This window comes from Felis catus, chromosome C1, assembly GCF_018350175.1.
Source record: "Felis catus isolate Fca126 chromosome C1, F.catus_Fca126_mat1.0, whole genome shotgun sequence".
Taxonomy (NCBI): Eukaryota; Metazoa; Chordata; class Mammalia; order Carnivora; family Felidae; genus Felis; species Felis catus.
Window position 1 is genome coordinate 35,706,783 of NC_058375.1, and position 12,896 is coordinate 35,719,678.

The 12,896-nt window shown below is 38.2% G+C and overlaps 1 protein-coding gene and 1 long non-coding RNA gene across 2 annotated transcripts in view; one reads left to right on the forward strand and one right to left on the reverse strand.

Annotated features, from left to right (window-relative positions):
- Positions 1-6,203, reverse strand: part of ZSWIM5 (zinc finger SWIM-type containing 5) — a 248,203-nt gene extending 242,000 nt beyond the window's left edge. Inside the window, exon 1 of the mRNA XM_019836903.3 lies at positions 5,504-6,203. Coding sequence (XP_019692462.2) covers positions 5,504-6,098 — 595 coding nt within the window. The 5' untranslated portion in view covers positions 6,099-6,203. The remainder of the gene's footprint in view (positions 1-5,503) is intronic.
- The window catches only part of LOC123379590, a 52,813-nt gene continuing 46,084 nt past the window's right edge, over positions 6,168-12,896 (forward strand). Inside the window, exon 1 of the long non-coding RNA XR_006584238.1 lies at positions 6,168-6,722. This is a non-coding gene — a long non-coding RNA (uncharacterized LOC123379590). The remainder of the gene's footprint in view (positions 6,723-12,896) is intronic.

Consider the following 12,896-nt stretch of genomic DNA (forward strand, 5'->3'; position numbering starts at 1 on the left):
CTATTTGTCAGGAAAAAGTTCCACATATACTAAAAATACTAAATAATCAATCATGCAAATTGAATCAATTAAACTGAAATAATGCTTATCTAATAAAACGAATGTGGTGATTTCTAATTTAAGACATATCCAATGTAAAAAAGTTTAAAATTCACATGAAACTCTGTTATGAAATAAGAAATAAGTATGAGAAGCTGTTACAAGTTGAATTATGTCCCTCCAAAAATGGTATGTTGAAGTTCCTAAACCCCAGTTCCTCAGAATGTGACCTTAGTTGGAAATAGGGTCATTGCACATATAATTAGTTAAAATGAGGTCATACTGGAGTAGGGTGGGCCCCTAATCCAATATGACTGCTATCCCTATAAAATGGCCATGTGAAGACAGAGAAACACAGGAAGACTGCCATGTGACAACAAAGGCAGAGATTAGAGTTACATGCCAAGGAATGCCAGCAAACCCCCAGAAGCTAAGAAGAAGCTAAGAAAGGAATCCCCCATAGGTTTCAGACAGAGCATGGCCCTTAATATATCCTGATTTCAGACCTCTGGCTCCTAGAATTGTGAGACAGTAAAATTTGTGTTGTTTTAAGGCACCCAGTTTGTGGTTCTTTGTTACAGCAGCCATAAGAAACTAATACAGTATTTTCAGTATCTCTCTTACACTTTAATTTACTGATATATTAATGCCTTGATTTTTAAAAATTATTTTCTAAGGTACAATACAGTAAGATTGGCTTTTTGGGTATAGTTCTATATATTTCAGCGCACTTACATATATTCACATAACCATCATCAATAGAATACTGACAGTTAATATCTTGATTTTTAATTGCCAATGTTTAAACAAGAGAAATGAAATTGTTTCACGTATGCATAAATAAATTTCTAGCCCTTTCACTTCAAAATTTAGACTTTGTACTCACATTTCAATAATATTTTGCTTTAATTCCTGAAATAGAGATAATCTCTAAAGTAAATTCCACTATCTTTAGTTTATTCATTATCTTTCTAATCTAAAGATCTCTTTGAGAAAAATCACCTTTAATAAGAATTCCTCTAAAGCTTTCATTTGAAGAAAATGGGGTGCCTGGGTGGCTCAGTCAGTTGAGCGTCCGACTTGGGCTCAGGTTGTGATCTCACAGTTCGTGAGTTCGAGCTCCGCATGGGGCTCTGTGCTGACAGCTGGGAGCCTGGAGCCTGCTTTGGATTCTGTGTCTCCCTCTCTCCCTGCTCCTTCCCCGCTCATACTCTCTCAAAAATGAATAAACGTTTAAAAAAAATTTTTTTAAAGAAATTGATAAGTTACCATTCTTCACACAAAACAGATGGTCAACACAGGAGATACACACATGTAATATTTGTACCACTTAATGCTATCAGTTTAATATGCACAAGTATAGTATAAAGTTTCCCCACATCTTCTAATACCACACAAATACTAAAAATTCAGGCTTCACTCTTTTTTTTTAATTTTAGAACACTGAGAAGTCCATTCTTAACCTTCACTATTCAAAAAACATTTATTAAATATTAAGACGTTTGTGTGATGTGTTAGGGAAGGAGAGAACTCAATGCTTAAAAAAAAAAGTGATGTGATTTTAAAGCTTGGTAAGTTTCTACTCTTAAAATTTACCACTTATCCCATAAAGGCAGGCAGCTGCATTCTGTGCTGGAACAGCTTAAATACAAATTAAGTCATTTTTCCCCACATGAAGTTTTATTATGATTTTATAGCTACTCTAACTCACACACAATGCTATAAAGCTTTTTAGGTGAGGATATCTTCTGTTCCCCCAAATAATACAGATCAAGCAAATTATAAAAATCAACAACTGTAATACTTGTTACAAATGCATTTCACAAAAGTTGTACTATAGAAAAATTTCATAGTTTATTCATAATGTACAAGTACTCATAATTATAAACCTATTACTTGACATTTAAGCTTTGAAAAACTTCCCAAAATGGAATTTTTAATTATTATTGTCTTTGTAATTATACTTCTGCCACATAAGGTAGTACATAGCATCGTGACTCTAGTCTTGAAGACTATCCAAGGGCAAATTATACTTACTAGAAAATGTATGGGCTAAAAATATGGGGTTTTGTTAAAGTCAACTGTCCTAATCTATGAAAATTTCTGGATAAATATATAATTTATAACACGTTAATATATAATATATATAAAATATGTAATAACATATAAGAATTTATATAATTAAGATACACCAGCACAGAAGGACCTTGCATGCCCTTTACCCAATTTTTTAAAATCTAAATATCCAAACAAATATTTCTGCATTTAAGAAAGAAAAACTGTTAATGCTTTAAAACAGCAAAAGGAATTAGTATAAGGTGAATATCCAATGACTACAACCTAGGTTCAGTGATAGAGCATTGTCAGACCACCCAAAGACCCCTTTTTTCTCAACCAATTTGGATTTCCCTGAGAAGAAAACTTAGTATGATTTGGTAAACCTATTAAGTCTTATCAAATACAGAGAAATTAATTTAAAATATGTTGAATTGCAAAAAATGGGTCAACATCTTAAAACTCTTAGTAAATTATAGTCATCCCGTTCTTATACCATCTGCAGACTCCTGAATTAAGTATTTTCCCAAAGTTTATACTACTAATTTCCATGCGCTTCTTAAACAGGTTAAAAATGCAAATGCTTGAAACATCTGAACTCTATTACCTTCATAATACTGAGAGATCAGACTGTAAGTCTATTCACACGGCTTTAATTTACAGATGTCCATGAAAAGACTGATTTACAATTTTCCCTCTTTAAAAGGAACAATACTTTTGATTCAGTACTGTTATGCAGAAGAAATGTATCCTTTGAGCATAACAACCTATAGTTCTCCCATTTGTTTACATCAAGCTGGGAAAGTTTAAGTTCTGATTCAAAATCTAAAGCTTTCTACAGAAAAATTGCTTTTCAATGAGTCCATGACTTCCCATAACCAGATTCCATGTGGAAACTAATCAGAAGTTACAGAATGTAATATGCCTACTCTTTGCACAAGTCTTTTTGTTACTGTCCATTTTCTTTCAAAATTTTTGTTTTGTGTTGTGCTGTTCATTTTTAAATTTTATTTATTTTTATTTTAAGGTATTTTGTTTTCTCCACTTAAATCCCCTTATGAATCTTTTCCTTAAAAGAATATTCTTATAAAAATACCCTACCTTCCTTCCTTTTAAAGCATCAGCCTTTAGTAACTTGCCAATTCTGAGGTCATAACTATGGCTGACAAACAACAAGGAAATACATAGAATGTTTAAATTAGCACCACCGAGTAATTAAATTGAACTTGAAATGAAGTTATAAACTGAAAAATATGATTACTATATACAAATCACTTTCTCACTCATCTCTTGGCAATACTTTTAGAAAACCTATCATCTAGATTAAGTCACATACTCACATTTTAAATTTAAAAGATGAGGGATGAGTCTTAATTTTACATATTAAAAGGTGATTCATGCCAAGATACAACACTCAAAATGTTACAGAATGGAATATCCTTCTCATTAGCATAAATTAAGGTAAGAAAAATAAAGATTACCCAGTTCATGGTTCTCAAATAGCATTACCTAAAAGTAATTAATTCATTCTCCTACCTTCATCTATGAAATCCACAGAGAATCAGAAAATATGCTTATGTGTCTTCTCTCCAGACCCCAAAACTATCTTACTCATCCCTCCAATAAGCATGCCAACTATCATATTATGAAACAAAAATATCTGATTTAAACAAGAGCTGGATCACCCACAAAATTGATTTCATTTGGAATACATTATAGCCACTTACAAAATACATAGCTCTTTAAAACTCTTCCTCTCTCTCATTTGCCCCTCAAGTTTGAAAATTCTTTCAAATCCATCTCTTACTATAAAATGACCACTTAAATCGATGCTTTTCAATTTAAAATATTTTAAACAAGAATCTTAAAAGTTAACTGATCTAAACTCATACAAATAAAGTTTACAGACTAATAAATATATTCACTTTCATGTTTTCAATATAACAGTACTAAATAAAGCTATACACTTTACATGTCTGATTATTCAACTCATACTTTCAAAAATACAAATGCACAAAGGACTAGCTAGCCTTTTCCAAATAAACAAAACTTTCTCAGTCCACTGTCACTGTATTCTGACACAAATTTAGATAAATTAACATTTCACATTTGCAAAACAAACTGTAGTACACTGTTGTTTTAAAACGAAACACAGGATTCAATGATTCTCAATAACCAGAAGTAGATTACTTTATATGAAACACAATGCACCACTCTCCAAAAGAAAAAAAAATTCAAATATATTTGTTTTACCTGGGGAAAAGAGAGCTAGATGTTTGGGGTATGTGTGTGTTCTCCTGTGCTTATTTAATTCTAAAAACAACCTTTCTCCAACTCCTTTCAAAAATCAGTATTTTTTTCAATAAATATGAGCATATACTGTACAATAAAATGCATAATGTACACTTTCAGAATGCTACAATAATTCGAATTAGAAAAAAAACGCTGTTTTTTTTTTTTTATTTTCCACACAGCAATTCAATGTTAAACAATGTCATTTTACCCCTTTCTCCCTAACCATTCTACAAATCAGGTCTGCTACTGTATTTGTATATTTAGTAAAATTAACAAATTGACTAGAAGATCCAGAGGAGTAAACGAAAGGAAAGCATTTTTCACTTTCCCACAAACAAAAAGATAAAACGAAATCAAATACGAAGACTTGTTAAATGAGAAGCATTTGAAAAACCCAACGTGACTAGCTTTTGATTTACCCTAGTCTGACAAGGAAGACAGACCCCACCCCCACTCCAGATTGTGTGGCTTTTTTTTTTTTTTTTCCTTGGGTGGGGGTGTGGAGAAGAGAGCTGTCACATTTCCATCTTCGGTTATTGTTAAGTCCGCAGCCTAGATTCCAAAGTACCACTGGTCCAGGGGGGAAAAAAAAATATTAAAGCTGATAATTTTAACTGTTTGAAATGCACAGTATTTTGTTGATGTTTTTCCAATTTTAAAGTTAATTATGACCAGCTTCAATCTGCTAAGAATACAGATTGCCTTTGACAGCCTGCCCCTCAAACAGTCCCTGTAAGACTGCTTGCTCCAGATTCACTAAGAATTCTCTTCTCTCTAAACTTAAATTAGAAAAACGCGTTTCTGAAATTATTGCATCCCAAAAGGCATTCCTCCCCATCCTTTTGCCTTTGGTGTGGGGTGTAGAATTAAGAGTAAAAAAGAGATCTATTTGCTCTTCAAACAAAAAGAAATGGGGCAGAGGGCGAGTGGGGGAAAGAGCAGCAGTGGACCTGAAAGAAATGTTGAGAAAAGTTTTTTATGTGACTAGTGTGTCCTTCGGCAGAGGGACAGGAGTTGGGCAGAGAGGCGGAATCTCGGCCCCAGGCTCGTGCAGAGAGAAGGCACCTGCGGAAAAGAAGGCCAGGCACCAGAGAGGAGCCGGGCTAGCACCTACCGACTTGCAGCACGTTCTCCACCGAGCCGCTGTCCAGCAGACGAATGCCCCGGCGGAACGGCAGCGCCTCGCCGCCGCTGCCCGCCGCTCCCGCCGCTGTGCCCAGCCCAGGGGACGCCCCCGCCACGGCTGCCCCAGGGGCGGAGCTGGTCGGAGCTGCGGCCCCGGGGGGCGGCGGCGGCCCCTCCTCGGCCGGCAAAGCCCCCGCGGCGCCGCCAGCGGCTGCGGCGCCGGGGCCGCCCCGGTACTGGAAACTGGAGTACATGCAGATCTCCCGCTCATTCCGCGGGAAAGACCAGTAGACGATGCGGCGCTGCACTGGCTCCGGGATCCGCTCGAAGCGCTCCTCCACCCTCTCGTACGCCCACTTTTCTGCCACTGTCTTGGCGGCGCAGTCCAGCAAGGACTCGGGCTGCAGATGGGGGCGGGCCCCGGGGGCCAGGCAGCTGCCGCCGACGCCCCCAACCCCGCCGCTGGCCGCCCCAGGCGAGCCGCGAGAGTGGTGAGCCTGCGGGCTCGGCCACGAGCACAGGCGCTTAGCCGGAGAGACAGGCGACGGCGAGAGCAGCTCCTCTCGCTCACCTCCTTCCGCCATTGCTGGGAACTGACTGACTGAGGCGGCGGCGGCGGCGGCAGCGGCGGCACCAGCAGCGGCGGCACCGACTGCGGCTGAGACCCTGGCCACGGCCACGCGCCCCGCGCAAGCGCCCAACTGCGGCGCCGAGGTGGGGGGCGGGGCAAGCAAACCCGCGAGCCGGCCGGCCCGAGTGGGGAGCCTGGGCCGGCCCGGTGCGCGCGCCGCAAGGCCGGCGAGGGCGCCCTGAGGACGAGCGTGAGGCGGCGCGCGCTGTCCGGGCCGCCGCGAGCGCGAGAAGGGGCGTGAGCGAGCGCGGGCCGGCGGCGCGCTCCAGGCGCAGACTGCCCAGAACGCGCGCCGAGCGCTAGCGCGGGGCCGACAGCCACCTAGGGGCGAGAAGCTCCGGGCCCGGTTGCCGGCCCGCGCGCTTCTAGCTCACCTGCCGCCTGGCCAGAGAGGGGTGGACTGTATGGCAAGGTGAAGTGGCGAGGCCGCGAGTCGCCTCCGTGAAGCTCTAGGCTTGCGGGGCACAGGCAGAGGGAAAGTTCAAAATTGGGCTGCTGTGATGGATTGATGAGACAGGAGACTGTCACGGCCGAGCGGAGGAGCCGGCAGAAAGGTGGTAGGAAGACGAAAAATTCGGTAAGTTGGAGCGATGTAAAAACTTTCCTCACGCCACAATAATGTGGAATAAAGTCGGCGGTCCCCTCCAGAGCCGCGCAAAGTCGCACCAGTCCCTGACTGGACAGTGGGGCGCCAAGATCTCACCGCCTCGGCAGCTGCACCCTCCTACGTTTTGGCGGGTTTAGCGCCTTGCGTCCTAGGACACAAAACAATTTTTTTGTGTGGTTTTGGTAGAATTCTCTGATCCCCTGCCTCCAGTCTAAATTAGGTCTTCCATGTGTTCCTCACTTGGCTCAGTTTTTTACACCTTCGTATTACTTATGACAAATTGTGCACATATTTTTATATATTTGTGTAATGTATGACTGCCCAACTGAATGTAAACTCCGTGACAGCCAGGATCATTTCTGTTTTCTTCACTATAATTTATCCTCTGCTTGGCATATAGTGGGTGCTTAAGAATGGCAACTTCACCACTATCTCCTCCATAAACAGCATCGAGTTGTTGTAAGCAGCCGTCTGTTGCTCAGTCGAGAACACTCATTATTTCTTGTTTGCTGACGGACTAACCTCTACAACTTTAAAACGTTCCAAGAACTATATTAAGAGCTCCTTTCATTGCAGTCTCCCTTTAAAATGAATGAGTTCTAGAGTATAAGAATAAGAAGAGAGTAAATGACTGGGGACAGACTGGAGCCAAAGTCGTTTGGTTTTGCTATAATCTGAGAATTAAAAAGCACAGGCTGTAGAGTCAGAATTGGATATGAATCACTACTGGTGTGATGTAGTCATGACTCCCTTAAATGATGTGTAAAAGGGAACTAGTAATAGTGTCCGTGTAACTGTTGTAAGAATTACAGATATTTCAAATCGAGTGCTTATTCAGTGTAGTTAGTGCTCAATATCTGTTTATACCTGTAAATGGACTTATAGCTGCAAATATCTAAATGAATTGTTGCAAAATAGCAAAATCTCTACTCCTTCTTAAATCTGGAACCACAATTATAGACTTCTATGGCACTCATTCTTTTCCTTCCCGAAACTTCCAGCTTATTGTGAGGGGTGAGTATTCCTTTAATGCCCTTCCTCCTGACTAGACTATATGTAGGAGATATGTAAGGGCAGAAACCATTTCTATATAAGAAAGGATCTATCCCTTATAGATGGAAGATCTCAAAAAATGCTTGCTGTTTGAGTCAATGAGTATGTTACTCTGATTTAACCACCTGCTGGTAAATACTGTTAACAGAAGTTGGGACATAGGAAGAAATTTACTTAAACATATTTGTTAAAAGTTGAGTTGGGGGGGTTCTGGGGGGGTCCAGTCGGTTGAGCATCCAACTCTTGATCTCAACTCAGGTCTTGATTTCAGGGTTGTGAGTTCGAGCCTTGCATTGGGCTCCATGGTAGGCATGGAGCCTACTTTAAAAAAAAAAAAAAAAAGAAGTTAAGTTTGATTGTTATGACTTTGATTTAACAAGGTGCTTTTTCTTTATTTTGAGGACATTAAGCAGTATAGAAAATTACACAAAAAATATAGAAAATTACAAAGAATAACATAAACTACACCCACGTTCTCACCACTCAATTAATAATTATTACTTAATATATTGAAAGTCCACTTTAACCACCTTCATATAGCATACCCAGGAGCAAGTACAACCTTAGTTTGCAGTCCATTTTTATTTTTTTAAGTTTATTTTTATTTATTTTGAGAGAGACACCTCGCAAATGGAGGGAGGGTCAGGGAGAGAGGAGACAGAGAATCCCAAGCAGGCTCTGTGCTGCCAGTACCGAGCCTGATGTGGGACTAGAACTCAGGAAACCATGAGATCATGATCTGAGCTGAAACCAAGAGTCAAATGCTTAATGGACTGAGCCACCTAGGCACCGCTGCAGTCCATTTTAAAATTGTGCATGTGTGTAACATTGTTTTGTGTGTATTTTAATTAAGTGGTTTAATTAATTTAATTTCGTTAATTAAATGGTATCACACTGCCCATCATACTGATACCTTTCTTTTTTCTGTGCATACTGATAAACATCTTATTCATTCCTTTTAAGCACTATAAAATATACCATCTTGAGAATATATCACATTTTATTTCAAAGCCTATTTGCAACAACTGTTAGCTATATATACCTTAAAGAAGTGACTTAAAGCCTCTATGCCTCAGCTTTCAAATTTATAAAATGGGAATATTAAGAGTTCTTACCTAATAGTTTGTTTGTAATTAATATATGTGAATTGAATGGAATAGTGTTCATCACATGGTGTGTATTCAATAAATGTTAGCTATTATTTATGTATTTCACTAATGATGGATATTAGGTGTTTCCATTATTATTATTATTATTATTATTATTATTATTATTACAAACAGTACTTCAATGATGTATTTAGGTGTTTCCTTTATTACTACTACTACCACTACTGCTATTACAACAAATACTTCAATGAACATTCAGTGCTACAATGAACATCTTCATCTGGATCTCTTGTGCATATATTCTAGAATATCTCCTTGGGAAATAGCCAGAATGGAACTACTGGTCATAGGATATAAACACTTTCAGTTTCGCTAAATGTTGCCAAATTTGTGTTCCAATGTAGCTATACCAATGTATTAATTATTAATGCTGAGTAACAACTCCAAAACTTAGAGGTTTCAAATAACATTTGTAATTTTTATCTCTCACAGTTTCTATGAGTAAGGAATTTGGGAACAGGTTAGCTGTGTGGTTCTAGCTCAAAATATCCCATGAAGTTGGTATTAGATGTTGGCTAAAGCTGTAATCATCTGAAGGCTTGATTGGGACTGGAAGATCCCCTTCCAAAGTGGCTCACTCATAAACTGGTAAATTGGTGCTGGTGCTGGTGCTGGTGCTTCGCAGGAGGCCTTAGTTCCCCTCCATCTGAGTCTCTGTAATGGGATATTTAAATATCCTTGTAGTGGGGTGCCTGGGTAGCTCAGTTGATTAAATATCTGGCTCTTGACTTCAGCTCAGGTCATTGATCTCACGGTTTATGGGCTCAAACCCCACGTCAGGCACTGTGCAGAATCTGCTTGGGATTCCCTGTCTCTCTGCCCTTCCCCCACTTGTGTATGCACACACATGCTCTCTCTATATATCAAAATAAATAATAAAATTAAATAAAAATAATTATCCTTATGGCATGGCTGATTTTCTCCAAATGAATTAAGAAAGCAAGCTAGAGCCTGATATGCCTTTTATAACCTAACCTCAGAAGTTACACATTATCACTTCTATCATATTCTGTCCTCTCAGAACAGTTCTGACTTAGTGCGAGAGGACACTCTATATAAATAAAGTATGAACACCAAGGAAGAGGCAAGGATCACAAAAAGCCATGTCACATTATTGGCTACCACAACCAACTCCTACCAGCACTGAGTAAGAGTATTATTTCCCTATATCCTCACAAATGCAATATTGTCAGACTTAATAATTTTTAACCACTTGATTAAAAAGAAATGTTGTTGCTTTATTTTTATTTGATTACTGGTGAGGTGGAGCATCATTTTACATATTTTTGGCCGTAGTACACCCTCTTCTATATATTGCCTAATTATATCTTTTTTTTTTCTATTGGTTTGTTTAACATTTTCTTGATTTGTATGTTATGGATAGAAATTCTTTGTTATACTCATTGTAAATATCTTCTTCCAGAATGTGTCTTATCTTTTAAATTTATCATTTTTTACTATATTGTGCTATGCTGAAATTTTAAATTTTGATGAAATCAAATTACCTAACTTTTCTGTTTTGCGCATATTATTTCTTATTTAAGGAAGCCTTCCATAGTCTATATTTTCTTCTAGTAGTTTTGAGCTTTTTCACTTTTTGGTCTTCTTCCCAATGTGAAATATTTTTCTTTCAATGGATGTAATTTTTTTTTTCCATAGTGAGAGTTAGTAATTGCTCTAAAACCATTTGTCAAATAGTTCAGCCTTTCCTGAATTGGTCTGTGATGTAGCAAATTGTCCTATATCCATTGGTTTGTTTCTGGCCCTTTCGTTCTGTTTCACCTACCTTTTTATCTCTTCCTATTACAATAATACACTTTTACTTAATAATTTAATTTGGCAATATGTAATTAAATTTGGAAATGTTTAGATGACTGGTAGGATGAGTCTCCCTTCTTTGTCCTTGTTTTTTAAGTTTGTTTTAGCTATCTGTGCACCTTTTTACCCTGTCATGTGAAACTTATAATCAATTTTACTATGTTCCAAGAAAGTCCTGCAGGGATTTTCCTTGGAATTACATTGAGTTTTTAGATTAACTTGGGGACAGCTAATATCTTTATAATTCAGTCTTCATAAATGTAGGGGATAGCTAATATCTTTATAATTCAGTCTTCATAAATGTAGTATATCTCTTCATTTAGCTGGGTCTTCTTTACCAGTCTTTTTAAAAGAACTAAATATTTTATCATTATTCATATTTATTTTATGGCCTTAGTGATTGCTAGATCTTTTTCTAGATACCATTAAACAAGAAATAATTTCGCTTCTGGTAGCATAACATCCAGGTAGTGAAATAAGATGAAACATAAGAAAGGTAGATAACAGTAAAAGACTGAAAGAATACAAAAAAAGCAATAGATACAATAAACTTCAGAGGATTGGCAAGTGATTTGAAGGAGCAGTAATTATTTTGGGAATCAGAAGAAAGATCACTTTGAGGGGTACCTGGGTGGCTCTGTCGGTTAAGCATCCAACTTCAGCTCAGGTCATGATCTCGTGGTTTGTGAGTTCGAGCCCCGTGTGGGGCTCTGTGCTGACAGCTCAGAGCCTGGAGCCTGCTTTGGATTCTATGTCTCCCCGTCTCTCGGCCCCTCCCCTGCTCATGCTCTGTCTCTCTCTGTCTCTCAATAATAAATAAATGTTAAAAAAAATTTTTTTTTAAAGAAAGATCACTTTGAGTAGAAATTGTGAGAAGCTCTACTGTAGTCTTATGTCATCTAGATCATGGAAAATGATTCAAATAGGCCCAAAGGCCCTAAGGAAGGAATTTAAATTGGGTTGAATTACTTCAACAGAAACCCCAAAGCTTTGAAAAGTACAAAACATTTTAATGGGACAGTTTTTAAAAATCTATTTGGCTATAAAAATGGAAAAAAAAGATTAAAAGGATCCTTTAAAGCCAACTTTTGGTTAATCCTAAATGCCAACTGAAGGAATTTCAAGTTGAGTATACAAAATGAGCAATGGGGAACCAAGGTTGTTAGACATCTATATAGCATTATAAAACTGAGTATAACCTATTTTTTTTTTTTAGTTTATTTATTTATCTTGAGAGAGAGAGAAAGCATGAGTGGGGGAGAGCCAGAGGGAGAGAGAGAGAATCCCAAGCAGGCTCTGCACTGTAAATGCAGAACCCAATGCAGGGCTCAAACTCACAAACATGAGATCATGACCTGAGCTGAAGTTGGTCGCTTAGTCAACTGAGCCACCCAGGCACCCCAGTATAACCTATTTTCTAATTTTTCACATCTTTCCCCCCATTGGTCTGTGCTTTGTCCTTAGTACATAATATATTCTCAATAAACATTTCATGATGAATGAGTAAATGATCTGGCTGTAATGTACAGAACCTATTTAAAGGGGGAAAATGGAAGACATAGAAACCTCTTAGGCGCCTATTTCAATAATGTGGTCATGAGTTAGTTGTTAGTGACCTCAATTCAGAGGATAGTATGTAAAGAAAAATTTCCCTGAATAAAGTGCTTCTGCCATACTGTTCCTGAAAAACGATATAATGAATATGTATTAATATTATCACTGTACCTTAGAGTAGCAGGGTGATTTTATTTTTGGACTATGAAGCTACCTTTTGTGTTTTCTGGTATTTTTGCCATTTTGAAACAAATAAAATGAATAAACCATTATTTGTAAGGCATTATAAGGTAAATATAGTGAAGGATACTAAATTGGTTAAGAAAGACTGGCTCTGATCTGGGACTGGGAATTGGTAGAGGAAGTTGCCGAAAGATAAGGAAGCAAGGATGCCTAATAATGATACTTAAAACTGATACAGTGCTTTATAGTTTTCAGCTGGGAAATACAGCATTACTGAAGAAAATTCAGTGAGGTGTGTTGACCAAAAATACTAATTTAATTCTTATTTCAGATCAAAATTAAAGTCCTAAATGTTGCTTAGTAAACT